General features: G+C 54.1%; 10 protein-coding genes across 10 annotated transcripts in view; 5 read left to right on the top strand and 5 right to left on the bottom strand.

Annotated features, from left to right (window-relative positions):
- Nucleotides 1-770: 770 nt before the first annotated feature.
- MONBRDRAFT_24814 (uncharacterized protein) lies at nucleotides 771-1,587 on the top strand (the record flags this gene model as incomplete). The annotated part of the gene is made up of 3 exons (XM_001745271.1): nucleotides 771-1,044; nucleotides 1,173-1,285; nucleotides 1,414-1,587. 3 exons carry the CDS (start codon nucleotides 771-773, stop codon nucleotides 1,585-1,587), a joined length of 561 nt encoding a protein of 186 aa, XP_001745323.1.
- A 1,729-nt stretch (nucleotides 1,588-3,316) lies between these two features.
- MONBRDRAFT_16805 (uncharacterized protein) lies at nucleotides 3,317-4,868 on the bottom strand (the record flags this gene model as incomplete). Its single annotated transcript, XM_001745113.1, has 9 exons — nucleotides 3,317-3,441; nucleotides 3,544-3,654; nucleotides 3,747-3,835; nucleotides 3,910-4,007; nucleotides 4,091-4,144; nucleotides 4,263-4,337; nucleotides 4,449-4,520; nucleotides 4,599-4,664; nucleotides 4,788-4,868. Coding segments are annotated over 9 exons (771 nt in total), but the record flags the coding sequence as incomplete, so codon positions are not given.
- A 5,595-nt stretch (nucleotides 4,869-10,463) lies between these two features.
- MONBRDRAFT_24812 (uncharacterized protein) lies at nucleotides 10,464-13,949 on the top strand (the record flags this gene model as incomplete). Its single annotated transcript, XM_001745270.1, has 10 exons — nucleotides 10,464-10,846; nucleotides 11,013-12,286; nucleotides 12,399-12,451; nucleotides 12,529-12,670; nucleotides 12,768-12,891; nucleotides 13,004-13,189; nucleotides 13,294-13,408; nucleotides 13,514-13,597; nucleotides 13,690-13,728; nucleotides 13,827-13,949. 10 exons carry the CDS (start codon nucleotides 10,464-10,466, stop codon nucleotides 13,947-13,949), a joined length of 2,523 nt encoding a protein of 840 aa, XP_001745322.1.
- A 507-nt stretch (nucleotides 13,950-14,456) lies between these two features.
- Nucleotides 14,457-15,342, bottom strand: MONBRDRAFT_18816 (uncharacterized protein; the record flags this gene model as incomplete). Its single annotated transcript, XM_001745112.1, has 2 exons — nucleotides 15,240-15,342; nucleotides 14,457-15,134 (listed from the first exon to the last, which is right to left on the bottom strand). The coding sequence occupies exons 1-2, from the start codon at nucleotides 15,321-15,323 to the stop codon at nucleotides 14,457-14,459; spliced, it is 762 nt and encodes a 253-aa protein (XP_001745164.1). The 5' UTR covers nucleotides 15,324-15,342.
- A 617-nt stretch (nucleotides 15,343-15,959) lies between these two features.
- MONBRDRAFT_18812 (uncharacterized protein) lies at nucleotides 15,960-17,800 on the bottom strand (the record flags this gene model as incomplete). The annotated part of the gene is made up of 5 exons (XM_001745111.1): nucleotides 17,590-17,800; nucleotides 17,405-17,476; nucleotides 16,985-17,304; nucleotides 16,799-16,890; nucleotides 15,960-16,428 (listed from the first exon to the last, which is right to left on the bottom strand). Exons 1-5 carry the CDS (start codon nucleotides 17,747-17,749, stop codon nucleotides 15,960-15,962), a joined length of 1,113 nt encoding a protein of 370 aa, XP_001745163.1. The 5' UTR covers nucleotides 17,750-17,800.
- A 287-nt stretch (nucleotides 17,801-18,087) lies between these two features.
- On the top strand, nucleotides 18,088-21,785 carry MONBRDRAFT_32123 (uncharacterized protein; the record flags this gene model as incomplete). Its single annotated transcript, XM_001745269.1, has 12 exons — nucleotides 18,088-18,301; nucleotides 18,357-18,439; nucleotides 18,613-18,656; nucleotides 18,782-18,913; nucleotides 19,006-19,069; nucleotides 20,009-20,111; nucleotides 20,318-20,417; nucleotides 20,522-20,599; nucleotides 20,650-20,684; nucleotides 20,940-21,049; nucleotides 21,201-21,507; nucleotides 21,593-21,785. 11 exons carry the CDS (start codon nucleotides 18,088-18,090, stop codon nucleotides 21,357-21,359), a joined length of 1,122 nt encoding a protein of 373 aa, XP_001745321.1. The 3' UTR covers nucleotides 21,360-21,507; nucleotides 21,593-21,785.
- A 33-nt stretch (nucleotides 21,786-21,818) lies between these two features.
- MONBRDRAFT_2764 (uncharacterized protein) lies at nucleotides 21,819-22,391 on the top strand (the record flags this gene model as incomplete). The annotated part of the gene is made up of 1 exon (XM_001745268.1): nucleotides 21,819-22,391. A coding segment is annotated over one exon (573 nt), but the record flags the coding sequence as incomplete, so codon positions are not given.
- A 295-nt stretch (nucleotides 22,392-22,686) lies between these two features.
- MONBRDRAFT_24808 (uncharacterized protein) lies at nucleotides 22,687-24,293 on the bottom strand (the record flags this gene model as incomplete). The annotated part of the gene is made up of 3 exons (XM_001745110.1): nucleotides 22,687-23,489; nucleotides 23,581-24,069; nucleotides 24,164-24,293. The coding sequence occupies 3 exons, from the start codon at nucleotides 24,291-24,293 to the stop codon at nucleotides 22,687-22,689; spliced, it is 1,422 nt and encodes a 473-aa protein (XP_001745162.1).
- A 557-nt stretch (nucleotides 24,294-24,850) lies between these two features.
- MONBRDRAFT_36792 (uncharacterized protein) lies at nucleotides 24,851-27,039 on the top strand. The gene is made up of 4 exons (XM_001745267.1): nucleotides 24,851-25,382; nucleotides 25,464-25,738; nucleotides 25,878-26,047; nucleotides 26,127-27,039. The coding sequence occupies exons 1-4, from the start codon at nucleotides 24,997-24,999 to the stop codon at nucleotides 26,889-26,891; spliced, it is 1,596 nt and encodes a 531-aa protein (XP_001745319.1). The 5' UTR covers nucleotides 24,851-24,996; the 3' UTR covers nucleotides 26,892-27,039.
- A 422-nt stretch (nucleotides 27,040-27,461) lies between these two features.
- Nucleotides 27,462-27,729, bottom strand: part of MONBRDRAFT_24806 (uncharacterized protein) — a gene marked incomplete at both ends in the record, with an annotated part of 4,322 nt that continues 4,054 nt past the window's right edge. Inside the window, 2 exons of the mRNA XM_001745109.1 lie at nucleotides 27,462-27,514; nucleotides 27,627-27,729. The exon at nucleotides 27,627-27,729 is cut by the window's right edge and continues 14 nt beyond it. Of these exons, the coding sequence (XP_001745161.1) occupies nucleotides 27,462-27,514; nucleotides 27,627-27,729 (156 nt within the window). The remainder of the gene's footprint in view (nucleotides 27,515-27,626) is intronic.

The raw sequence follows: 27,729 nt of genomic DNA, 5'->3' as shown, positions 1-27,729 counted from the left end.
AACGCGAATCTTGACAAAAGCAGATTGTCAGAAAACACTAACAGTAAAGAGTAAGTAAGTGAGTGTGTGTGTGTGTGCGTGTGTATTTCAGCAACTACCAGTAACAACAACGGCAGCCGGCAAAGATATCCGGGTGTCGTGCCAGCATTCAAAGCATTTCGACTTATTTGGCTAGGGTGGTGGTGCTTCAAGCTTTGGATACGTTGGCTTGATTGGCCTGTGGACTGTGGACTGATTGGTCTGTGGGGGCCGCTACATTTGAGCCCGTCGACCGACATGGAGGACCAGGCGGAGGAGAGCCCCGAGGCCGGGCGACGGGGGTGCTGTCTGTCTTACCTTTGCTGCTGCAAAGAAATCTGCAAGTTCCTGTGCTGTCCGCCTTGCCCGGGTGCCATTACCGGTCAGTCCTCATGTTGATCGGCGCAACCTGCCGACGGGCGATGGAAGGTTTTCGTGGGTGGCTCTTTCTCTGTTTCTCATGTCGTTTGTTCGTCTCTCGGCCATCCACAACCCTAGCAAAAATGGCCTTTCAGCCCCCACTGTGCTCCTATGACATTCGCGAAGAGGATCATGTGCTGTCTTTCTTCATTTCCGACCCGTTCAATCCTCGGGATAAGACGTTGCGGCGATTCGAGCCACATTGCCAGGTTCACGTGCTCCGAGACATACGCACTCGCCGAGGCAACACCCTTGTCGGTTACTATCTCGAAGTGGATGGGGCCACGCAAACTATTCTTTTCAGTCATGGCAACGCCGTTGACATTGGTCTCATGTCCGTCTTCCTCACCTCACTGGCCACACAACTGCACTGCAACGTCTTTGCTTACGACTACAGTGGCTATGGCCTCAGCTCGGGGTGGCGTCGTGAAAACAACCTCTACACTGACATTGAGGCTGTGTATCGTGCTCTTCGCGAGCGCTTTGGCATTGATCCTGCCAATCTCATACTTTATGGCCAAAGCATTGGTACCGTTCCCACCGTTGACCTGGCCTCAAAACATCCTGAAATTGCTGGCGTGGTGCTGCATTCCCCGCTCGCCTCAGGTCAGACAACTACCCCTCCCTCGACCGCTCCTCCTCGTCAGCTTAAGGCACCAACGGCCAACCTGTACTTGCTGATCAGTGCGGCACTCACCTATCCTCTTCACCATGCCTTTCCCACTTTGTTGTAGGGCTTCGCGTGCTCAAGCCGGGCCTGACCCGCACCTACTGTTGCGACCCTTTCCCGAGCATCGCCAAGATCTCCGACGTTCACATGCCCACCCTAATAATTCACGGCACAGAGGTGGGTTGCTCGGCGGCAGTTGTGACTTGCTACTTTTGTCTCCACCTCCGCGAGGCTGTACTCTTTGGTGTGCTTCTTGCTTCATGATGGTGACCCGACCGTTTCACACGTGGTTCGTGATGACGTAGGACGAGGTTATTGCTTTTTCGCATGGCGTGTCACTGCACGAGGCTTGTCCAGGCTCCACGGATCCGTTCTGGGTGCATGGCGCTGGTCACAATGACGTGGAGCTATACAACGGTTATCTTGATCGGCTGCAGGACTTTTTGGACCAAGCGCGGTCGCGACAACCCAGCGCATAGAGCCGTTGTCAGAGTTGCGCTTACCTCCCTTCCTTGACGTGCTCGTCCCTTGCATGGTCCATCTCGACTCTCGCCTCGCGTCTCTTAGTTCTTTATTATTGTCTTTCCTTGTTCCCGGCACGTCTTTTTGGTGGCAAAAGCCATGACTATATGACGAACATCCGAGCACGCAAACGCGTGCGCTTGTCCCTAATTTTTGCTCCCTCACTACGAGCGCCAGCAAGTCAAAAAATAAACGACAGAGAGGAGAAACCCTAAAAGCCATTTTTTTCTGTATTGTGCTGTAATTGATTGCTCTGCCTCACAAGCCGAGTAAAAAGAAACCTACGAAAGATGGGCGCACGGCGCCACATCCAACTCGAGTAGATTTGTGACACAATTTAACAATCTAACATCCGTATGTAAATACCAATAGAATGTAAATCCAGATCTTCACTGCTCTGGTGCTGACGTGGAAATCATCGCCTCATCCGTCGAATGACGCTCAAAGGCTTGCTGACGCTCGAACATGGCGCGCAGGTCACTGGGAGAGGGCTCCGAAATGGGGCCGAGTGATGCACGGCGCGAGCGCTGAGCCGAGTGTGGTCGGGCTGTGCCAAGTACAAAGTCGTTTGGTTGGCAGAAAACGGAGGTGAATCAGAGCCAAACGTCTGTGCACGCCAATCAAGTCTGGTCGAACGACAAACCTCGAGTGAACACATCGGGTGTGCTCTGTGTTTTCCTTTGCATGTTTAGAGCAAATTCTGCCGGGTCAGGCAGACCCGTCGCTGGCTCGAGGCCGGGTGATGGCTGTCCGGACAGCAAGCGACGAAAGCCACCATGGCTACTGCTGCGCTGATGCGTTCGGCTTGCCCGACCTAAACGAGCCATAGATTTTTGTGAGCACAAGGCGGATGAGCGGCACTTGACTGAGGAGAATACCGTTTCTTGTTGCGATACCTACCGGGCGACGTGGGAGCTGACACGGAGCGGGTGTCTTGACGACCAGATAGCAGGCTGCAGTAACATCCCAGGTCACGATTGTATTCCCCATGAGTTCAACCATGACGACAAGCACTCAGACAAGGAGGTCGCTGCTAATCATTGGGACGGCCCAGTCCCACCTGGGGCGCTTGACTGGCAATGCGTGAATATCCACCATAGTATTATCGTGGTTGTGACTCGAATCATTCAGACTTTCAGCTACGCGAAGCACGGCAAGCCAGTACAAGTCAGAGTTTGAGAGCCATGAAGGCAGGTACGGAAGGGTAGCATGTCAAACACGAGCCCTTTCTGCCTGCCTGTCTCCTGTCCACAAGCAACGAAAACGGCAAAGGTGTCCCAAGACTTGTTGAGGAACGCATACCGAGTTCTTCGTCGACTGATTGCTCATCACTGCAGAGATCATAGCCAGCATAGAGCTCATCGAGAATTGGTACCAGCGAGCTAGCTATAAAAGGCAGAGCCATCATCGATTTCCAGATTGGTGAGATGGCGCTACAGCCAACACGCAATTTCATGCACATGTTATCAACTACGTACAGTGCAGAGGGTTTGAGTGTGACACAGGAAGCCCGACACGAAATTCTTCACGAATCGGCAGCGAGCGCGTAAAGCTACATGGTGTGGCCGGCAATGGAAGGAATGAGTAAATTGATACTTGTTCTGCTCACTGACACATTACTGTCACAATGGCGACATGCAAGCTTGTTCCGGTTCACAGCGTCAAGATGCAAAGATTCCGACTGAATCAACCGTACCTGTGCGAGGCTACGGCCTCCACGGTGGCCCGTGTTTCCATGTCAGTGTGAAGCATGGCATCCAACAGATTGGCTGCGTCTGGCGGTATAGTGTCCGGGATGACGTATTCACCTGCTCCCGCGTACCCAGCCGCGTGAGCACGCGATCAAGATTGAAAAGCAAGATGTGCACATGCTCGTTCTATCGTGCCCAGAGCGGTCAGGAAATATCTTGTACCTTTGGAGATGTTACAATAGAGATCATAGATGGACCCGCCATCAAAAGGAAACGTGCCCGAGAGCATGGACCAAAGCGTGACGCCCGCTGCCCATACATCGGCCTTGACGCCTGCAAGAGGGCATCAAATCTGTGACAGAGCCTCGATACAAACGACAAACCCAATCAAAGCGGAATGCGAGGGTATGCATGCCTCAGCTCACCATCAAACGATTCCTGGCCTCGCGCAACCTCTGGGCATTGGAAAAATGGAGTACCATTGGATGTATCCACCCGAGTTCCGGGCACAAAACTGAAAACGGCATCGATGAGGAGTTCAAATTGGGCAGAAGGCAAATGTGATGGGGTAGAGTCGCGCAAACCCACCGCTGCAACACATCAGCCACACCAAAATCCGCAAGCTTGAGGACGTCGTCGGCGGTAAGGAGCATGTTGCCTGGCTTGATATCTCGATGAATAATGCCCTAGAGTGCATGCAGCAGGGAATCTTTGTTGTGGGCACACAAGTTTGACGCACTGCCAAGGCGGTGGGCTCTTCCCCATTTACCTGGCTGTGAATGTAGCGCATGGCTTCGACAAGTTGCGTGAAATAGAGGTGACCCTGCACAGTCCAATGCCCAGTGGCGACATTCAGGGATTCGTCAGGCAACATGGGTAGGGTGTGGGATCGGGTTGGGGCAGCGCCACGATGGTCGGTACGTGGGGCGAGCAGACTCTACCTGCCACACTGGAATGCGCTTGAAAGGAGCATTGTTGAGCAAAGTTTCCAAGGTACCGTGACAGTACTCCATGAACTAAAGGCAATTGCATCCCAAAGGCAGGCACAGAATGAGTTGACTTCGTTTTCTGGTAGGAACTGAAAACCCAGGGCGGTAGCAAGCCCCTGGTAGCAAGCAGCTACACACCATGTAGATCTTTTCCTTATTATGGTTGTAGAGAGTGTCGACAAGACGAATCACATTTCGATGTCGCAAACGCTAATAGCGCAGATTGGAGCGAGCAACCTTGTTAGCGCGGATGGTGAAAATATCGCTAGACAAAGCCAGGCACCTTACTTTGAGAAGCATGATTTCCTTGCGAATGTTATCCGGGCCATTGGGAATGCGGCGCACTCGCTTGAACTGCACAAAAAAAAAAAAAAAATGGACATGCATGCAGAAGATGAGCAAATGCACGAGAACGGTGTTCTCGGTGCAGCGGCAGAGGCTTAAGTTCCAAGTCTTGTGTTTCTCAAGAAGTCGTACCTTGATGATTTTGACGGCAAAACGCTGCAGAGTGATGAGATCCAGCACCTCCTTGACCTTTGCAAAAGAACCTTCTCCCAAGCTATTGCGGTTCAAGATGAGATCCAAAGCGGAGCTTGGCGTGAGTTGCCATGAAACACACACAGCTGCAACAAGAACAATCAGGCGTGCATCATTCTGAAGAGGAGCACGTACAGTTCTCCAAAGATGTAGCGCTCGATGATTTTGGGATCCTATTGGAAGAAATGCACAGAGGTATCACCAAAAGGTGTGAGGCGTGGCAGTGGGGTGAGACTATCCTGCAAAGTTGTTGATTCATTGAAATCGCCAATAGAGCTAGCCGACAGATTCAGCACAACCCATACCTTGCGACGGCGCATAACCGGCTCTTCGTTGACGCGGAAATCGTTCATGTCTTCGGACACTGCGCATGCACAACAGGCGCAACATTCAATGTGAAAGGCGCTTGTGTGCTCGGGCAATTGATGAGGCGCGGGTCGACGAGCGTTGCCAAAACGTACTGAAGCCATCTGAAAAGTCAAATTGATTCTGGTACCGGCTATCACCTGAGAGAAACGCTAACAGAGGAGGGAAAAAAGGGGTGTGTGAGGCCGTGACAGTCGTGGCCGCAGCACGCAAGAAGTTGGGCGCCTCTGGCGAACAAGCAGTGGCCCGTACGCATGGGGCCGGAAAGCTGCGAGGCGGCTAGACGTCCAGAGGATGGCGGTTGAGGTGGCTCGATCTCCTCAACAACCTGTTACACCACCGATGAGCCGGGAACGTGAGCAGTCTTTAGGTGTGCGATTGAACATGCGTCACGCAGAACACCCACGTACATAATCTTCATCGCCAACTTCAAACATGGCGGCGGTGCATCGATTGTAACTACTGCACCACAAACAGGCGCCACTGACAAGAGCCGAGCATCAAAAGGCCCGGGGCACTTTGAATGGTCGCGGAGATGGGGTGTGGCTGGCTGCGGCGAGAGATCCTCAGAGCATAAAAATGCCCCCAAAACACGCTGCCGCTCCGTGTGTGTTTCAAAACAAAAAGAAAAAAAAAAATCAAGACGAAGAAATTTCTTGTTTTGTGTTTTGCTTTTTTTCTTTTTACTTTTTTTCTTCTGTTGTGGTGTGTGCGTTGCTTTGTGATGTGTGCGTTGCTTTGTTGCATGGGGACTGGCGGTTGCGTTTGAACTGGCTTGATCCTCTGTGCCGCGCGATGCGTCCCGGCTTTCGTTCCGGCTCTTGATGGCTTTGAAGCACGACCGCCAAGGAACAAGGATAAACCCAGATTGTGACTCGAGGCCAATAGAATTTACGGATTTGTCAATTGGCTCCCCTTTCGCAGGAACAGGCGCAAAGTTGAATTTTACTTGCGCGCCGAGCCAGGGCGTTTGCGGGGCGTGGCGCTGCGGCGCGAATCTGGGGTAGCAGCTGCAGATGATGTGTTCTTGGGTGACTTGTTCTTGCTCTTGCGCTTGCTGCTCTTGGGCGTCGTCGTGGCGGGCGCCGTCTGCGGCGTGGCTGGGCTGTTGCCATTCATGGGATTGATTGTCGAGTCCTCCAACACGACCATGGGAGCATCTTCCGAGCTCAGAAAAGCAAAGTCATCAGCGCTCAGCTGTGCAGTGCGCGGGGGCCGGCTAAAAGCCCGGCGAGGCTGCACATCGGTCATGGCAGGACGGGCCTTGAAGTCGCCTCCATGATTGGCTTCACTGTCATCCGCCTCTTCGTCCATGGCCTCCGAGACTGAGGGATTGGCAGCCAAACTTTCCTCGGTCGCTGCAGGACGTGCGCCGACCGATTGGCGTGGACCGAGAGCCATGGTCATCATGCGGGTCAAGAAGTCATCGACGAGCAAGTCCATGGCTGGAAGCGTATGGGCAGGGTGATCCATGATGGTGGCCCAAGGACCCTGGGTGATACCGCTTGGGTTCACCAAGACTCGCGCTTTGCGTTCCTCGTCGTCTGTAGTCGTGGACAAACCAAAGACGCGCCGATACAGCAGGGAGGAGCCTTGATGAACGTCAGTCGTGCCGCCATACATGACTGATTCCTACACGAGGCGATTGAAGTGAGCCGAGGCATAAGGCCCTGATCAGCAAACTCATGATCGAACCAATAGCAATAGAGCACACAAACACAAACATGACAAACACAAAAAAAAAAACAGAAGAAAATAACAACGAGCAGCATCGACACACCATGGCGACGCCACGCGTGGCAGCAGGACCAGCGGCCGTGGGGACAACTACATGCAAATGCAGTTCCGAGTCGAGCACAAGCGGGCGGCAGTCTTCCGCGTCGTCGCCGGGCAGGTAGCCAAGAGCAATCGGGTTGAGATCTGCCAGCTGCAAGCACATCGGGTGCTCAAGATCGGCCAAGTCAAAGGCCCGAAGCATGGCAACGCGCTTGGTTGGCGCCTCAACGTCGACATCCATGGTGCCATTTTGCCCTGGTTGACCATTCTTGTTCTTCTTGTTCTTATTCTTATTTTTGTTCTTGCTCTTCCCGGGTGCAGAGAGAACAACCCACTTGGCAGCGGTCGGATGCACGGCCAGAAAAGTCACTTCGCCGTCAAACGCAGCCGTTGTCTCGCCAGTGAGCAGATCCACCACCACGACCCGCCGACCCGTGGAGCCGACAAAGGAAGAAGTGCCACTGAGAAACCCCACGGTTTTGATCGGCTGCAAAAGCAGAGGCCATCATGCAAGGGAGCAGGTCAAAGAATCAGGCGTAAGCGGTGGAGTTGATGGCATGATAGACTGCGTCTGACTCAAGCAGAAGCCTCACGTGATATGTAGCACTGACCTGCTTGTTGGTAACAAGAACCACGCGCAGCACGGCCAGTGAGAACGTATCAAAGAGCACGATGGTACCAGATGAGGTGCCGGCCGCCAGGATAGAGCCATCAGATGAGAAAGCACAAGCAGTAAACGGCAAGTCCTTGTATGACAAGCACGCCTGGCAAGCCCAACGGTGCGCATCTTCAGTCGCATCTGAAAACAACACAAAAAAATGAAAGTGAAAAAAAAAAAACCGATATAGCTTAGATGACGAGGGGAGGTGGAAAAAAAAAAAAAGAAAAAAAAAAAAAGAGGAGCATGTGCACAACATGATCGGCCTTGCAAAGTACAACGCCAACATGAGCCCAGCCCAAAGCCGCAGAGCAACGTACCAAGAGACCACAGCTTCAAGGTACCGTCATCCGAAGCAGTGGCAAAGCGCGCTTGAGAGGGATCGGACGCGATGGCGTTTACGTGTTGGCTGTGAGGTGGGTCAACGAGCGTGGTCATCATAAAAGATTTGAGATCAGGTCGATACTGCCAAAACTTGAGGCGGACATCGTTGCCAAAGCGCACGTCCCGGCGCTCCTCAACCGTGACCATGGTGAGGCCATCCTATGCGCGACCATTGTGGAGTTGTAAGTTCATGTGGCGCTGGGCTGCAAAAGCAGACACCTTCAGTAGAACAAGAGCAGCTGCACCAAAGCGCCGGCACGTACATGGGCAAAGGCAAACAGGGACACATAGCTGCCTTGAGGCAATTGTACAGAAGAGTGCTGGCCTAGACGGCCTCGGAAGCGACGCACGCGATTGCGTTGGATGATCTAGGAGTCAATGCACGGACAGGTGCATAAGTTTCCGCATGCAGTGCTGAGGAGAGGGGCGGGGGTGCTGTTACATTGAGGCAAAGACCTACAGGCACTGAGGAGATGAACTCATCACTTTTGGGGTCGTAAAACTGCAGGTGCGTGCTGTTGCCATTGAGCACGACCTGCTGTGAGCGCGGGTCCAACTGCAGGCCACCAGGATACAGGCGACGGTGGGCCTGGGCACCCTCTGTAGAATCGAGCCATGCCGCAGTCTCAGGATGAGTAAGGGCAGGGGCACGTCACATCACACACTTGTTGCCGACTGGTGCTTGGTCGGCAAGCAAAACAGGACAGGTCGCATTGGCCAAAACCGTTTGTCTGTTTACGAACCGGATTGTAGGCCGCGGATGACGCAAACGGGGTCCAGGGTACTGGCGTCGAGAATCTTGATGTTGTTGTTATCGTCGGACACACCGTACAGGGTGTCGTTGCGTGACACAGCCAGCTTGAGAAGTGTTCCACCTGAGGTGACAAAGCGTTTTCCGATTCAAGATGAGTATCAGCTCATTGCGTGCTGCGTTTTGCATTCCCTTTGATCTAGTCTCAGGCCCACAGCTGAGCCATGCACGTACCAAGGCGGGGCAAAAAGCGGGGCGTGCGTGTGGAGGTTTGCCAGATGACCAAGACAGACTCATGGCCACCCGAGAGAAGGTAATCGCCTTGGCGATTGTAGGCCAGAGTTGTAACCTCGTGCGAGTGCCAATGCAATGTGGTAGTCAAACGGTTACCAGCATTGACCGGACTCAGCGCGTCCAGCCTGAGAGATGAGATTTGAAGCAGGCACGGCGGATGAGTTTAAGCACGCAGCAAAGGGTAAGAGCCACAGGTGCAGGGGGTCAGCCGGTAACACAACCATAAACTGGCGAGGAGAGTGGCGTACCAGATGGTGACAGCACCACGAACATCGCCAGAAGCGAAGACAGGCTTGAGCGGATGGCAAGCAAGCGTGGTCATCTGCTGCTCGCACGGTAGCTCGGTCGTCCACTTGGCCGTCAAATGGGTGACCACAATCTGCTTGTCGCGAACCGCAATGAGGCAGTTGGCGTTGGCGTGCCAGGCGATGGTGCGGGCCTGCTCGCAGGACCAGCATGGCTCCAGCGCTGCGTTGCCAGGGCGCACAGAGAAACATCCACAAGTGAGCTCGTGGGGCCCCGGGCAGCATATCCGGAGCGATGGATCAACACGGTACGCCAGAGCCAGGCACACAGGCAAGACCGATTGGCAACGTACCATCAATGTCGGTATCTTGCAGAGCCGACATGGACACTTGCTTGACCACGAGCGCCGTCTCTGTAAGGCCGGGCGCAGGTGAGCAGGCAAAAACGCACGTCAGGTCGCAAGTCAGACGTTTTGAGGGGTCTCAATGGAAAAAGCAGCAAGCTTGGCGGCAAGGGAGTGAATGAGGAAGAGTCACGCAGGACGCGACATACGCTGTTTCAGGGCAACTAGAATGGTGTTTTCGTCGGCAAACCCTAGCAGCTGAGTGATAGCGGTCTGGCCCTGAGCCGTCTTGAGGCAGACAGCATCCTGATAGTCCCAGACCCGAATCGAGCCATCTTTACTGGTAGAGATGAGCTATGTGAGGGTAACGAAACAACAGCGATGAGCACCGCGATGCGCCATTCGCCAGAACAATGGCCACCTGGCGACAGGGCCAATTCGAACCTGCAGCTGGTTCAGCGGGTTGATGGCTAGGTCTGTGACAGGCTGTTGGTGCCCTTCAAGCAGGCGGACACAGCGCTGGCTGCGCAGGTTGTACACCTTGATGAACTGCCCCACGGCCGTGATCACAAACCTTTGGGAGTTGAGGAGCAGCAGCGAGCAAAGGCAAACGGGGTGCCGGGTGAACGAACAAGCATTGGTGTGACCGCACAAACACACACGCACACATAGACGCCAAGTCCACGTGTACGCTGCAACGTGCATGCATAAAGGGCAGACCACTCACTTGCTGTCGGGTGTAAACAGGGGCGCAACGGTACCAATGCGCCCACCACCCAAAGGCAGCAGCTCCACATCATGACTGCTCGTCTCCATGGCCGTCGCCATCTCGCCTCGTGTGTGTGTGTGTGTGTGTGTGTGTGTGTGTGCGTGCGAGTACCGCTCCCGGCCTCGCTCTCTTGTCTCTCGAGCGCAGCGCGTGTGACTGACTGTCTGCTCTCTCTCTCTCTCTCTCTCTCTGACTCTCTCTGTGACTCTCTCTTCTGTGTGCGTCTGTGTGTGTGTGTGTGTGTGTGTGTGTGTGTGTGTGTGTGTGTGTGTGTGTGTGTGTGTGTGTGTGTGTGTGTGTGTGTGTGTGTGTGTGTGTGTGTGTGTGTGTGTGTCTCTCTCTCTGTCTCTGTCTCTCTGTCTCTGTCTCTCTCTATGTCTCTCTCTCTGTCTCTGTCTCTCTCTCCCTCCCTGTCTCCTCCTCTTGTGCCATGTGGTGCATGAAAGAGTCAGTCTGGTTCAAAGTGTAAATTTTGTTGGACTTTTATGAATTTCCCGGGGAAATTCAAAATCATCAACTTTGTGTCAAGAGGGATCGTGTATTTCTCGTCTCAAACGCTTTGGGTGTTTGCCGTGCAGGTGGCACGGAAGGACACGGAGCAAGATGGCAGCCTCCAGTCTGAGTAGCATGGTATCAAGCTTTTGGAGCAATACTTTTGGCACACACAATCCTTCTGCTGGAGCCAAGCAGAAGCCAGCTGCCGCCCCATCAGTTGTTGCCACAAACGAGAACATCCCGACCAGTCAGGCTGGAAATGTTCACACGGGGCCAACAACCTATGATCGGACGCAGTTTAAGGGTCTCGTCTTCTGGGAGCAGCTACAGGCACGCATGCTGCAACGCAAGCGCGCCAACACCTCCGTAGATCGGTGCCGCAAGGCCTACCTCACGGGTAAGGACATCATCTCCACCTGCTTAACCCTGTGCCATGAGCAAGAGGAAGCCCGGTTCCGCGACGCCACACGCGAGGGCGCGCTCAAGATCTGCACCAAGCTTCTGGCCGACGGCTTCTTTGTCAGCGCAAAATCCAGTGTGAAAGCGCTGCGCGATAGCGGGAACCGATATTATTTCGGGGAGCGTGCCGTTGGCATGGTGCGTGACGCCCTGGCGTCGAAACAGACCTCAAATCAGCCTGACGCTGAGGATGGTCCCACCGCTAGCAGACTGCTCTCTCGGCACCGGCGGCGCGGAAAGCGTCATGCTGCCGAGGCTGACTTGGTCCAGGACGCTCGCGAGGAGAACGCCACACTTCCAGAGGCGCCCAGCAGCGTCGCTAAACACAGCAAGGTCTCCAGCGCTGACGTTGCACCGGCCAGCGTGAAGGCTGTCCAGCCGTGTCAAGACGAGCCCATGACACCAGCCCCCGTCGCTGAATTTGGGGATGAAGACCAGGTCCCGAGCACCTGGTCCAAGCTTCTCCCAGCATTTAACATCTCCCTCGGGCTGCCCAGCTTGCCCAAGGCCTTTGACTTTTCTGCTAGCAAATCAGTTGCCGCAACCCCGAGAAGCGGTGCTAATGCATCGGAGACTGGTCCCACACCACTGTTCTCAGGAACAAGGCCCCGCCTCAATTTGAATCACTCTCCTATTCCTGCATTTGGACAAGGTTTGGACGTGCCGATGGCCGGTCCTCTAAGTGCTGCCGGACCGGTCACCACCCCATCGGTCGTGGCTTGCGCTGCTTCCTCGCATCGATCAGACGCCCGCAGCACCGGTCGACGCCATTCAGAGGCCACCCAGCGTCGCCGTCGCACTCGCACTCTTGCCAACCGTGCCTCGTTGGCTCCGCGAGCCGTGCGTCCACCACCAGCTCAACTCATTCCCGAGCCCGTCGCGTGTGCACTTGGCGCAGGTACAAGCTCTCGCCGTGCCTCCTCAGAGTCTTCCCAGCTGCCTTGCTTGCAGCTCCTCGCTTTGGCAGTTTCTCAACTCATGCCTCACAACATATTGTGCATTCAACACAGGCACCAGTCAGAAGATGGACGACCAAGCGGCTCGCAACAAGCGCAAGTTACAGGTATGACTTTGAGGGCGTGCTTGTTTCTGGCCCTCCTTGATCATCCTCTTGTTCATGGTGGCTTATCGTTCGAGCAGCTTTATAACTACATTACCAAGGATCGTGCACTGCAAGCCATCATGCACGAGACCAGCGTCAGCTTGGAGGAGATTCAAGCCGTGGGCCGTCAGCTCCAATGCTCGGGGCTTCGTGCCCGGTCACTGCGCAATACCTCCTTTGGTTCGTTTGCCGAGTAGCACATTGGTTGACTCTACATCCATCCTTTCTCCGAGCCCATTGACCTTGCATTTTGGCACGTTGTCGCCACCTACAACAGGTCAAGCACTCGCTGGCCCAGGAGTGGAACAGATCCACACTTGGGTGCCTCGGCTGATGCGCCATATCTCCGATTTCATGACAGGAGCATACCCGACTGCTAGCATTTCCTTGGCTGCCTCCACGTTCGTCAGCCAAGTCGATCAGAGCAAAGATCAAAGGGTTAGCAAGGTTGCTGCACGATGTTCGACTCATTCACTTGTATTCGAACCGTTGACATGCTTGGCCCAATTGTAGAACAAAGTTGTGCGTCATCAATGGGATGGCAGATGCGCTTTCGTGTGTCAGCATGGCGCTAAGTCGGTTTCCACGTGCCATCCTGCCCGACGGCGTGTTGGACGTGTGGTACCATATCGGCCTTCATCTGGACCAGGGGGACAAACAACTCTTGGTTATGGAGGCATTGGCGATTCTGGACTCGCCGTAGGTGACCTCGTTGAGCCATGGTCGGCCGCTTGATGCGTGCGCACGCACGGCCGGTGCGATAGCAAAATGTCACGCTTGCGTGTGTCTGCAAACTGCTGTAGATCTCGGCAGCTGCTATGCGACCTACTCCGCCACCTCAGCGTTTGGGTCGAGTATGGACGCATCAAGCCATTTGACCAACTAGATTCAGCCACCATGCACATGGTGCCACTTCTGGTCAGTTGCTGATCCAGCAGCTGACCAGCTGAGATTCAGTGTTTTCTTTTTTCAAGCCCTTGCACCGAAAAGAAGCCTGACGATGATCGCATGTGTTTTCTGCAGGCTCAGCGGCACTTTGAATCGGCGCGGCAGCAACAGATTGTGGCTTCCATTCTCATCACAGCTGTTCACTTGCAAGCCTGGAAGGTATGTTTTACGCCAGACCCAGACAGCTTGGGCCACACAGGATGCGCGCCCGCAACGCACATTCACTGGGTGGCCTTTGCTTTGGGCGACAGGATGTCGATCAATACTGCAACAAACCATCGACTCGCGTGGTAAGTTGCAGGAACATGGTCGCGGGTCCAAGTGTGAGCCCGCTGCCAGTGGGCGCGCTGCCCCCTCGCTCATCTGAACCATGGACTTTTGCTTGTAGTTGGACTTTGTGGCTCAGCAGTCTTTTCCAGCCCTGTGCCCGTTTCAGCCCACTGTCAATGATGCGACTCACCACTTCCTGCTTCAGCTCACTGGGATTGCCGTGTCTGTCTTCACCTGCTGAGTGCTTCCCGTACGTTTGCCCAGCCAGCTTGTTGAACCAGCAGTAGATTGCAGTATGCCTTCTTCCCCTTTGTTTGTGATTGACCCTGTGGTCTTGGACCATAATGTGTAGAGCCTTGCGTTCTGTCCTTTTCGGTTTCATTAAGGACGTGTATAGCAGTTTGTAGCAGAAAATTTTATCATCAACAGCTGAAAAGCTTGGGTTTTAGTTTGCCTTTGTGGCAGAGCGTAGGGCATGGTGGCATCCTTGTTACAGGGTGACCCGCGGTTGCGAGCGCACACGGGCCGTGAGAAAAGACAGCGAGTGAATGCAAGCAAGCAAAAACGTGTCGAGAAGGCATCAATTATTACGCCGGCAGCGCGCCAGTCAAGAAGATTCAGTAGCCAGGAGCATAAAAGACTAACAAAATCAGGGGAAAGGACATTGTGAAAACGCGGTTCACGCTAATCAATGACACAAGAGCCTGGGCACCTTCGCAACGAAGGAAGGCAGAGAACAAGCAAGGGTTTAGTCGGTGGTGGCCTCGGCATCGGCGCTGTCGGTCCACTTGACACCGAGCTCGCTGAGCTTCTGGTGTGAGACGGCGTAGTCGGCAAAGAAGGCATCCTTGTCCGTGGCGTACTTCTCGACAAAGGGACGGAACTCGGGGTCCGAAGCAAGGGCCTTGTCCGAGGGGAGGCAGAGCAGGTCGTCCTTGGGAGCGAGGACGTTGGAGAAGTACTCGTTGTCAAACTTGAGGGGCTCCGAGGTCCAGGGGCCCTCAAAGCCAGAGCGGTCCTTATGACCACGGCCCAAGGCATGGGCACCAGAGAGCGCCACAATGTCCTTGTCCGTCAGGCCCATGCGGTGGAAAACATCACCACGAAGGTGGCTGGCGCCCTTGTTGGCGTCGGGGAGACGGCCGTCGGGAGTGCAGTCCTCGTCCTTGGCATCGGGGCGGCCGAAACGGAAGGGAATCTTGGGGCCACCAGCATGGGCAATGGCCGTGATGGAAGCATACTGGTAAAGGTCCGCGTAGGAGATGTCGGGGAACTGGTCCTTGATGGGCTGCAGCTTTTCAATGGCCCACTTCAGACCAGCGTTGGCGCCGTGCGTGACCTCGGGGTCGAAGCGGATGCTAGCGTTGGCGCCACCAGTCTTGGACTCGGCGTCGTAGGTGCCAGCGTCGTGCCAGCCCAGACGCACCTACGTGCATTGACATCCCAAAAGACCAGGAGCAGTGATGAGTGGCTGCCTGACATCTTGCAGGCAAAGGCCAAGGCCAAGCGGATGCGCGAAATTCATTCGTACCATGATGGGGTTGCAGGGCACCTCGTCGTACAGCTTGGTCAGAGCCTGGCGCAGCTCAGCGCGACGTTCAGCGGAAACAGGCATGATAGCGGTAGCCAATAAAAGTTCACTGACAAACACAAGGAAGAAAAAAAAATGATGAACGTCGCCCACTGCTGAACCGTCGTTGACGTGTGTGTTGTTGTTGCTGCGTGGAAGGATGTAGAAGGGTTGGTAAAAGTGTGATATGTGTCACATTATAAAAAGGTCGACGGAGCCATGACACGTGGTAACCATTGCCACGTCTTTTGACGTCACATGCACAACAACAGTGCGTGGTTCCTTGGTTTGGTGCATCGTCGGCGCCAGCTTCGTGCTGTGCCATTGGTCCGAGATGGACTAGCAGATCGAATCGCTTGGGAAAAAGACCGAATCGAATGTGGGAAGGCATGCAGTTGTAAATCGATTTTATTTGGTGCAGCAACAAACACCAAATTCCAAAGCTCAGCTTTGTTTCTTTTGCATGCAAAGGAAAAAAAAAAAAAAAAAAAAAAAAGAAAGAAACGACTAGGTCATCGCAGATGAAACCCAAATCGCCGCACAAGTCTCTCAGAGAATGTCGGAGGAATATGATACACGATTCAAAACCCACGCAAAAAGAGGGGAGAAACGCAAAAGGCGACTTTTTGTCGCACGGTCGGAACGGGCGCACAGCACCCCGCACTCTTTTTTTTTTGTGTTTTACTGCAGCTTTTTGTGGATGTTGGTGTAACCAACACCCATGCCGCTGACGAGGAGCGTCTTTGTTGCCGCCTCGGGCTTGAGCTTGAAAGTCAGCTGGAAAAAGGATCGAAGATCCCGCAGCAGTTGAATGGAGAAAGGCGAGAGTTTGCCCACTCTGACCTTGGACACGTCTTCTGGACCCAGCGCCATCAGCGTAAAGACAATGGTCTGAGAAAAGGTGTCAAAGCACCCGCCGCGGGCAATCTCCTCAAATAGCAGATGAGCTGCCTGGGTGCCGAGATCTTCGGGGAGTTGGCCCTTGTCCGCGGCCAACTCCATTGACAGGTTGCACTTGTCCGACGTTTCCGCAACAAGAGAAATGCCATAGCCAGGGGACTTGCCAGCCTCGGCACCGGAATAATGATCAGTGTACAGGTAAACATCGGGGATGAACTTGTTCAAAACGCCACGGCAAGCATCGACGACACTGCAGGCAAGGCACGCAATCACGTTGAAAGTGAGTGACAGCCGAAGCAAGCTCATTACAGCAAGTGCCACAAGAAGAAGAAAAAATTAATATCGGCGGAACACCTATAACGCAATGAGCATGGGAAAGCCCAGGTTGCGCCTCAAACAACAGCCGTGGTGTTTAATCTCGCGAGTCTCAGGAACCGACCGCGCCATTGCCATAAAGCTAGCGCCCCGGAGTTGGAATAACACGCTTTCATGCACATCCAGAAACAGAGGTGTGCAACAACAACAACAACAACAACAACAACAACAACAACAACAACAACAACCAGAAAAACACAAAAACACAAATCAAAGCACAGACAGGCGCCAAACACGATGCTCACCGATGGCCAGTTGAGGGAGCCACGCGAGTAGTGTAGACAAGACCACGAATGCGCTTGATCTTGCCCAGCTCAACACAGCGCACTGGTTTAATCTGCGGCGAGAACCAAAGGTTGGTTTGTCAGTTGAGCTCACAAATGTTACAGTAGAGCTGGGAACACATTGAAAAACAATAAAAAAAAACTTACTTGTCGCACATGCGGACATTGAAACATGATTTCACCGCCTCCATTGGGGCGCAGACCGCGTCGGATGACCTTGAGCTCAAGACCATCCTCCACGCCAAAGCGTTTGAGCACTGGTAGACCGACGGTACGGATGATGTCCACGCTTGGATCTTGATTGTCGTTGGTAATGCCAGACAAGAAAATGTGGAGGGGAGCCTTGCCAAAGGGCGCCAGGCAGAGCAGAAACTCGAGGTAGTAGCCGATGGCACGGCTGGATCCACAGTCAAACTGCAGCTTACGGCCATTGGTGATTGTGCCGGGCCGAAGGTAAGCCGCCGTACCTGCATTCGTCGGCATGACACGAGTGAGTGAAAAAAAAACAGTCAAAATGGGTGCGGACAATATCAACGACACGTCAAAAGGCAGGGCCGATAAACACACCAGTCTCGTTAATGGAAATGTGGGTGCCATTGGTGATGGTATCAATCAGCCTCAAAAAGGTCACTTCATAATCTAAAACCCACGGATAAACGACGTGAGACTGAAGCTCATGAAAAGCTCATGACAAGCTAATATCTTTGGGGTTGACCATGCCCCCACCATTGTGCCAAATAAGCCATTCTTACCGGTCAAACCAGGGCTATCGGCGTCAGGGCGAATTTTGACGAAACGAACAGGCCGTCCGGAGAGCACCGAAAAGACGATGCGTTGACGGAACGAGGATGTCCCCTCAAACGTCAACGTCTTGCTCTTGCTAGCCACGGCAGAGCCCTTGGCCGAGGACATGGCGCGCGGTGACACCAAAGCACCTCCCCACACTCGCCACTCGACAAGTCGAGGGAAGCGGGAGCGGGAAAAAAGTCCAACCCGCCACCACAACCAGTGGAAAAATGAAGAACACCAATGCCAAGCGCGCACACACACACACACACACACACACACACACACACACACACACCACGCGGATCACCATGTGGGCAGCCAACGGGGAACAACACCTGTTTTCAATCACAGTTATTCGACTGTTGTATATTGTCAGCAAAATAAGTATTAAAGTGTGATGGTTGTCACAAGATCGTAGAAGTGGCCTGTCCGCAGTTTTTGATGCGCGGATGAGGAGCGCGATGCGGCTGGCGGGCCGGTACGGTGCGGTGCTGAGCGGCTTGGCATTGGGCCTGCTCGGCCTGTTTCTGTTGCATGGCCTGGGTGCTGGGCCTGGGATGGGGCTTGGGGAGGGGCGGCAGCAGCTGGAGGAGATTGCAGACGCAGAGCAACAGCGCGATCTGTCTGAGCGCTTGCTTAACACGAGCAGCTCCACCAAGATTGCCCTCCTGGCAGGTCAGGCTGGCGAGCACCCTCCTCTGCAACGTTCCGTACATTCGTTCTCATACAGATACTAAAATTTCAGATGGCCACCTTTCTCAACCACAAGGAGACTTCCACATTGAGTTCCACACACTCGAGCTTCTTTGCGGGGTAAGTACACTGTTCCGCTGCTCGATGATTCGTGCGTTTTCGTGCTTGTCTGACCCGAGTTCCGCCACTGCCCTCTGAAACTTTTCTTCTCTCTCACACGGCATCATCCCCGCACATTCGACCGCAACCCACTCATATCGTTACGGTTGCTGTCGCCATTGCTGAACGTGCAGTGCCTCTCAAAACTTCAAAGTCGCCTGCGTGAATTGGAGCGCCGGTACGTATGCCTAGAGATCCTTCTCCCTGCTATGCTCAACCTCCGGAGCGGTGCGTGCTCATGAGCAACTGCTCTATCCTGGGCCCTCCATATTTGGCTTGCGGTGTATCCACCGCTGCCGGTAGCGTGGACCATGTCGTTTGGCTCCGACAGCCAGCCTATGCAGCGTCTTTTGATGCCTGTCGCTTCAAGGTGGCAGCGCATCTCAAGCATTCAATCACTCCCTGGACCTATCTCGTCTCTGACCTTGCTGCTCGGTATGTGCGTGGCCCTGCTTCCATCAACAGCACTGTAAACCCGTCACGCCAGTAGCCCCACATAACCCCCCACTCGTGCCGTCGCCGCGCAGGCACTGGCCACAAACCGTGTCCGAGGTGACTTTGCTCCGCAGCGCCGCGGTGCATGCAACCCACGTAAGTTCCTTCCCGCTCATTGTGCAAGCATGATGTGCCTGTTGCCAAGGCTCATGGCCTAGCGGTCTCCTTCATCAGGTGCAGAGACGGCCCACACCCATTCACGAGGTGCAGTCCTTTTGCTGGGCTGATCTCGGGCCCGCCACTTCCAGATGGAGTGCATCCATTGCATCTGATACCGGGCAGCTGCTCTTGACCGTGGCAAATTTGCTTGCGACAGAAACAATGGGTTCGTGTGCAAGGAAGCTGTTCTGCGTCCATCCACTTGACTGATGCTCCCCTTTAGCGCTTGTGCGCACGCTGGCTCGTCCCTGTCCTGATCTGCTCGCCATGCTGCTCGTCGTAGGGACACGCTGTCAGGTCCAGGCTCAACGAACAGTCAAGGGCTGCCAGCTTCTACACCATCAAGGATGCACTCGCGAAACCGTGGCTCGCTTAGAGCTCGCCATGCAGCGGCCCCCGTCCCGACCATCAAGCTTGACGCGCCCTCCCCCACAGCTAGCACCAGATGCAGACTGCCGTCGTGCAGATGCGGCTCTCCTTCGCCAGCGCGTGTCGCAACAGCTGACAGCGCTTGAGCGTGTCCATCTTGACTCGGGTTTGAATCCCAACTACCAAACTGCGCCTGCCAAGCGGTTTCGCTATCTTCCAGGCGTTGCGACTGACGTTGGCAACTTGATGCGGTGAGCTCCCGTGCAAAACCATTGCAGCCTAGCATCAGGCTCTCAAGTAGATGAACGCGCCATGGCCGTCCCTCACAAAAGGTGTGCCCTTTACTCTATGATGGACCCCAGATGGCCCACGCAGAGTCACACTGCAGTTCGCTCAGCCTGTCATCAGGTTAGGGGTCGTTCCCGGACCCGGGCCACGCTTGCATGTACTCATTTTTGCGTGGTCCAGTTGTTGTAACTCAATTGTCTCATATCGCCAACTGAGCAGCACAAGCTTTGTGTGGCCTTTTCTGATGATGGTTGGCTCAAGTCCTGGGTACCTCCCATGTACCAGCTCAACCGACAGCCTGGCGCGGCCCTCTATGTCGCCGGTACGTCACCCGTTTTTTTGATCAGCTGACTCTGATCATCACAACTAAGAACATAAAGAGAGCAAGCCGAAAGAGGTTGAATGCTTTGCATCATGGAAGCAAAATGGGTTGCCAAACCCCCGCTCCCCGCGACCCAGGGGTGAGCTAGAGAAGGCTTGCATTCACCAAGACTTTCAAACGTACAATGATTCATTTCGTGCGAATAGACAATCTGGATTTGTGTGGTCGGGGCGTACACACCTGCGCACACAATGCCCGCTGCATCCCTCAGCCCGTTGGCAGTTACTCGTGTGAATGCCAAGCCGGGTGCGTCTGATGTTCCGCGCTGAAATCGCGCTTCTTCCTCACAAGTGTCACCAGAAAGGCATGCTTCCCCAATCTTTATACTCAGCGTCGTTGTGTCTTTCTAGGTTTGTGGGCAATGGACAATCCTGCCTGCCAGTGTATGGCGTGTCAGAACAGCCGGCGAGCAACTTTTGGGATGAAAGGTTTGCGCCAACGACCTCAAAATTTGTTTTCATTCCGCATCTGGATTCAGACGGTGGCGATCTCGCGTTGCTACTTCGCGACAAGGTCAGTCTTGCTGCTTCAGTCCATGTGCTCTAGCCTCCGACCTCACCGTGCGTGGACTCGATACCTGCCAATAGCAAGAGTCTTTGGAGGCGTTCTCTGCTCGGCTCCGACATGTCTGTCAAAGCAGCCCTCGTTGCTTGGCTTTCAACACAAATGGTGCGTGTGCTTTGCAATAAAACGCTGGGCTTTCAGGCCGACTGGCCCTATTGACCCCCTCTCGTGCATGCCATCCATACATTTGTTTGGCTGTGCCAGGCGTGTTAAAAAAGGCCGTCGCCGACCCGGGCACGTGGGTGCGCTTCACCAATGAAGAGGACCAGGGCATGTTTGTACGCGACTTTGACTATTGCCGATATCAAGGGCAGGTAGGCAGGACAAGAACCGGAATTGCCAGGCTTGACAGCCTGGCTGACCGCTCTCAGTTTGAACATGGCGAATGATGAAGGCGACGACGATCGTTCCTTTTGCTAAAAATGGCACTCATCGGCAAAAATGCATGTTCTGCTACCGACGCAGGGCTGTCCATTGCAGGCCTCGTGCCAGCAGCAAGGCCCAGGCCGGTGGGCTTGTACTTGCGACGATCCAGGTGCCGACCTTGTTTGGGTAGATCCACACAAAGGCAACAAACTGCCCTATCAGGTTGGCGCTCGAGGTGCAGGTGTGAAAGGAACATAAAGTGAAACCCAAGGAAGCAGTTGTCATGCTTTACCACCTTGGCCTGTTGTTGCGAATAGATTTGCCAGGCAGCACCAGCGCTGTCGGAGCTCAACGTGGCCCTTTTGGTGGATGATCAGCAAGTCCCGGGTATTGCACCGCTCATTAGGTGAGTTACAACCGGGGGTGGCACCTCACTTAGATGAAACTTTGGATTGCGATCTGACCTACTGGCTCTGATGATCGGGCAATAGATCCATGTTGGGCAGCACCCGTTGGCCGCAGTTGTTACGCGTGTGGATATTTGTGGATACGGCCAAGACGTACCAGGCCGTGATTGATGCTTTACGCTGCTACAATTTACAATCCGCTGAGCGACCCGCAGCGCATGTTATCGGGCTGCAGCGTTTTCAGCTGGACGCGCGGCTTCAAGATCTTATTCGCGTGCGCACCGCTGAAGCTGTTACAGGAGCTTTGGCCTCGAGTGCCAATTTTGGCCGTTTCATGCTGCCAGAACTCTTGCCCGAGCTGAATCGCGTGCTGTACATTGACATCGACACGGTTGTCCAGGGAGACTTGGTGGCCTTGCTCGCCCACATGGACTTGGGAGATGACGATTATTTGGCGGCTGTGCCGCGACCCAACGTGCCCCTAAGCCACTTTTTTGGGGCTGATATTGTACGACTGCATGCCGAGTTACATCCCGACCCCGGTCAGCTCCTCCAGCTGGCGGCACCCTCCTTCAATGCTGGAGTGGCCGTCTGGAACCTACGTGCTTGGCGGCAACGGAGCCTGCGTGACGAGGTTCTGTACTACATGACCAAGCATCACGAACATGCCCTGTGGGACTACGGGACGCAGCCCATCCTTTTGCTGGTGTGTGCGGGGCACTGGCAGCCTTTGGACGTACGTTTCAATCTCGATGGCTTGGGATACCGAACGGACGTGTCAACTGAGGCTTTGGATGGTGCGTACGTGCTACATTGGAGCGGGCGACGCAAGCCATGGCAACATGACGCGTTGTATCGGCAGCGGTGGACGCGCTTTGTCAATGAAGCCTGTTGAGCGGCTCGACTGAAACGCATCTATAGTATTTTTTATTGGTATTCTTTTGAATGAATTGAGAGTGATCATAATAAACCATAAAGTTTGACCGTACCAGGGCGGGAAGAAGTCAAGGTTTCCCCCCGGGATGTATGACAACGGCATTCCAGTCCGATCACATGACAAAAACAAATAAGGAGGGGATTAACATGTTTGTGTAGCACGCAGTGCAGATCAAAGCTTACCGAGTCCAGCTCGGCGAAAATAGGCTTTGCCTGATGAAGAAACGGCGTTACTTCGTTGGCTAAGGCGTAACGCTGGCCACGGTCTGGGTATTGTGCGGACCAAACTCATTGAGCAGTGCCACCTTGTCGTAATCGAGGAAGACGGTCTTGTTGGTGGTGCTGGCACTGATGCCACGATGCCAGAGGAGCGAGGCCAATTGAGCATCGCTCATATTCAAGGCTGCTTGCAGAGCCAAATGAGCATCGGCAGACGTGCGCATGCGTACAAACTCATCCTCAGCATCAGCAGTACCACGATCGCGGGTCTGCTGGGCGCTGACGTTGGAGTTGAGGCGAATTTCGAAAACGCTCAAGTCGTGATCAATGCGGAGAGCCGCCAGTCCCTCGAGACGTCGCGTCTGATTGAGCAGTCCCTGGGAGATGTCGCGGGTGCGGTTGGCCATGGCGCGACGAACTTGGCCCTCCATTTCGGTCACCATGTTGAGGCGTTCGGTCTCGGCCAGCTGCAGTGTCGCCACGACTTGACGCTCAGCCTTGGCCACCTGAATGTCGCGATCGGCGATCGTTTCCTCCAGCGCGGTCTGCTTGCGGATGAGTTGTTGGGCCCGGGCTGATTCGGCCTGAATGCGTTCACGAATAGCCTTGGTCCGGGCCGTGGTCATGCTACTTTGTTGCTCCAGAGTTGCTTCGATGACTTCGGCGTGCGCGCTTTGGTTCTGTCGGCCACGCTGGGCCAGCAGATTGATGACGTCGGTCTCGTTGAGTCGCGACTCCTCAATAACGGCAAGACGGTGATCTGCCTCGGCCTCAATTTGCTCTGCGCGTATGGATCCGAGGGGATTCAGGAAGAGAGCCTGGTGAGCTGTCGTAACAAGACGAGCGGGATGCAAAGCGTGCGAGGAGGGAGTGCCAATGGGGTTGAGCAGAGAGTCGAGTGAGCACCAGTGACGCACCAAGAAGAATATCCTCTACCTCTTGAAACTTATTTTCAAAGCTTTCGTGGACCTTGACGGTTAGGAGATTGACGCGAATCACATCGATCAAGACGCCGTCTCGCTCGACGATGGTCTGGGCGATATTATCACGCATGGTAGCTGCAATGGCCTCGCGCGTGCCACGGAGGAAGGACTGCACTTCAAATAGCGAGGCCACGTTGCGCACCTCGGCGCGCGCTGCCATGTACAGGCGGCGGGAGTAATCAGCAAAGCCCACGCGTTGCATGGATGTCTCCAAGCCCTCGGGAGTAAACTTGTACTCGACGTCAACGGCGAGGGACACGGGCAAGCCCTCCTTGGTACGGGACTGGATGACACGATCCAGCCCTTCATCCGAGTCAGACTCGAAACGTAGGTGCAGTGTGTGACGAGGCACGCAGTACTTCTCATAGCTGGGACCGATGAAAACCAAAGCCGGTTCTGATTGAGTCACCAACTTGCCACCATCTGAAAGGTAGAAGGGTTGGTGAGCAAACGAGGCGAGTTCAGTCAAAGAAGGGGGCGGGAAGGCGCAGGGTGTTGCTCTCTCAGACGGACATACCGGGATAGAAGAGTTGACAGATCTCGTCATCGGCTACCCGAGCAAACGAGGTCGCCAGGACAATGATCAGGGACAAAGAGAGGATGGCCGCGGCCAGGCCAACCAAAGTCCGTTTCACAGTCCAAAACATGTTGTCGCAATTTGTGTCCTTGTGGGCGTACAGTCTACTTGATCTTGCCCAGGAGAGGGAAAGTAAAAAAATGCAAGTTCGACGACCCAGGCCTTCAAACACAGTTTGATGGGCACACGAGGCTTCTCGCCCGTCCCTGCTGGTTCCCCGACTGCAGGTTGTTACAATTGCTGACCCGGGCAGGATGACCTCTTCTCGAGAACATGCTCATGTCGCAAGCATGCTGATCCCGGCGCAATTTAGCAATGTCTGCTGGCCCCGCCCCCTCCCCCAAAACCAAAACGAGCTCCACAAAGGTTGGACACTTTTTGTCCTTACCCGCCTACACACACACACACACACACACACACACACACACACACACACACACACACACACACACACACACACACACACACACACACACACACAAGGAAAAAAAAAAATTTCCTGACACCATCATCATTTTGTTCAGTTACATGTGCCCATCGATTGCTGTTGTCCAGTGCATATCCAGCAGCTTGCTCGTTCTTCTTTCAAGCATCTTCTTCTTCTTCTTCTCCGGTGCAAAACGTTCATGTGTCAATGGTGGCTCTTACGAGCATGTCGCGTTGATTCATCGGGATGGAATGGTTTGGGTTGGGTGGGAGGAGTCTGTGCTGTGCGGTGATGCATCTTGTTTCGAACCCCGCCCCCTGTTGGAATATGCTGTATCGGGTGGCAAATGGCCCCGCTTGCTGTCGGTGCAGTGCTTGTGGTCGGTGCATTTTCTTCCTGCGCAGTCGAGCAGAAAGGTTCAGAGCGAAAGCGCGCCCGTTCCTCCTGTGTCAATACCCATCCATCAGTGCTTCTTCACCACTTGCCAACGGCCACGATGGCAACAACCGAGAAGAAGGAGACGGTCAAAATGTCAACGTTAAACGTGGACTACGGCAAAGGCACCGATATCGAGCTTGAAAGTGTCTTTCAACCCTCGATCGCGACCGAATACTCTGATTGGAACCACTGGGACTTTTCAAATGTCGAGCCCAAGGTCAAGCGCGTCTTCATCGTGTCTTGCGTTCTGATCTTGGCCTTTCTCCTTATTGGCCTTCCCATCCTTCTTGATGCGTACGTTTGTGGGGATGAGCATCGCTTCAAGGTCCCTTGACAGTATTTGCCTCACCCAGCATGTGCTTATTCAATCAATAGCTGCTCCGAGGTAGTGCCCTTTGAGTACAATGCCGTCGTTGTGGACTACCGAGGTCACATCGAAAGGAAGCCCGTTGGACCCGGCCGCATTTTCCGCGCGGCGGGATTCCGGATTCAAAAATACCCTCGGTTTGATGTCTCAGTTGAGTACACCCATGAGAACGGCAACCCGATCTCCACCCGGGTGCAAGACGGCCAGGTCATCTCGCTCGACATAAGCTGGCAATACTCGATGAACAAGAAAGACCTTGTCGAGGTTTACCGCATTCACAAAGGTATGACCAGATCGAGAATTCCGAGGCCACAAGTGAACCTGCCCATCTTGGCTAATCTTGTCTTTCGGACGTCCACCAAGCGACCAGTCATGCGTTGCAAAGTACATCTGATCTCACCCGAACCTGCCTGTGACTGTAGCTGGCTTCGAAGGCACACTGTCCCAAGTCATCTTTTCGACCTTACGTGATGTAGCCGCCGGCTATGCAAGCCAAACCTTTTTCGAGAATCGCACCACCATTGAGGCCGAGCTGCGCTCCGCCATCACCGAGGAAGCGCGCGTGCGAGGTGCTACTGTAACCGGCTTTCAGGTAGGACAGACCCATTTTTTCGGCGCCCGCCGTCGCTATGCGCCACCGCTCACCGAGTACGAATGCTCTGCCCCACCAGGTGCGATCCGTGATCTTGCCCGCCGAGCTCGATAATCGCCTGATTCAGATTCAGATGCGCAATCAAGAGGCACGCGCTGGAACCGCACGCCTTGAATTGGAGCGCATCCGTGCCGATTCGGCTGCCGAGATCCTGGCGCTGCAAACGGCTCGTCGCAAACTCAAGACCGAGATTGAGCAAACAACACGAATCTTGGTGGTTCAGGTCAACCAGCAACGCGATGCGATTCTTGAGCAGACCCTGCAGCTCCTGACCCAGATTAATGAGGAATCAGCGCGAAATATTTCCCTATTCACCAAGGAGACGGAGTTACTGTTGGAGGAGTTTGACCTCAACACCACCGTCGCCTTGGAAGAAACCCGTCGTTTGGTTGAAGAGGTCACCGTGAGCCTGGCCACCAATGTTAGCATCTACAAGCAAGAAACGGAGAATCTTCGCCTAGCCTATGACAACGACATTGCTCTCATTGAGCAGGAAACGCGCCGCAATGTTTCAGAAATCGAGTCGGAGACCACCCGTATCGAAGCCTCTTTCATTGCTGATCTTGCCTTTGAGCTCTCCGAGGCCCACAAGCTTTCTGCACTTCAGGAGCACGAAGCCACCTTGGCCGTTGCCAATGCCCGCAACAATGCCACAGAACGCGGCCTGCAGGGCCTGGCTGCTGAAGCTTTCATGGCTCAGGAAGCGGCCCAGGCTTTGCTCGGCCATATCCGCTACATGGACGTTCGCACACCCGACACCCTCAAGCTAGATACAGTATTGTGAGCTCGTGCGTCCTGATCCCAATTGGTCTTTTCATACCATCGTCCATGGTCGAGCGCTGTGCGCTTGCTCGGTGTGACTTGTGGCTTATTTTATCGTGTTGTTTTGTTGTTGTCAATCATTGGATTCTTCAATTCATCTTACCTGACTGATTTCTTTAAAAAAAAAAAAACTGCAACGGAGCAGCACCCGTGCACTTGAACACAAGCTGGCAAACCACGGATTAAAAACAATTTATGCCAAGAAAACAAATCTCACTCCAGCAGATGAAGAACAGGGTGGGCGATTAAACGCGGGTGTCACACCACAAGAACACATCAGACGCAGCACGCATACATGACAGAATCGAGAAAAACTTGCCAGACGAAACGGGAAGGAGCACCAACAAAGACAAAACCAGAAGAGGACACAACGGAAAACTAGGCAGTGGGGTCGACTCAGATCGGGGCTAGCAGTGGAAGGCAACAGAAAAAAAACACAACAACCTAAAACCAAGTTGAAACAACGACGTTCTGAGAGAGAGAGAAAAAAAAAAAAAAAAAAAAACAATCGTCATGTTGCTTTTTCAGGCACTTATGATGATGATTGGACATAGTCCAGCACTGTGAAAAGAGTTGCACACACGCCTACACCGGAGTAGAACAAAAAACAAGACGTTACACAAGGATGGGGGATGGCAGAGCTCTGCTTTGACGGCAGATGGGCGGGAACACGGGAGAAGAGGCAATTAAAGCTTACCGAGTGCGATGCCCAGGGTGATCAAAACGGAGAGTCCAATCTTAGACGCAAGCCCCAAGGACGGCCAATTGAGCTTGAGGGTCATGGCGGGCGGCAAAATGTA

Source organism: Monosiga brevicollis, genomic scaffold, assembly GCF_000002865.3.
Source record: "Monosiga brevicollis MX1 MONBRscaffold_8 genomic scaffold, whole genome shotgun sequence".
Taxonomy (NCBI): Eukaryota; class Choanoflagellata; order Craspedida; family Salpingoecidae; genus Monosiga; species Monosiga brevicollis.
This window is presented reverse-complemented; position numbering and strand designations above follow the sequence as displayed.

Excerpts from the sequence above, each read along its gene's own strand:
- MONBRDRAFT_36792 (XM_001745267.1), top strand. The coding sequence starts at position 24,997 with ATGGCCCCGCTTGCTGTCGGTGCAGTGCTTGTGGTCGGTGCATTTTCT. Across the intron at positions 25,383-25,463 it reads CTTCCCATCCTTCTTGATGC|CTGCTCCGAGGTAGTGCCCT; the intron begins GTACGTTTGTGG and ends TTCAATCAATAG. Across the intron at positions 25,739-25,877 it reads GGTTTACCGCATTCACAAAG|CTGGCTTCGAAGGCACACTG; the intron begins GTATGACCAGAT and ends CTGTGACTGTAG.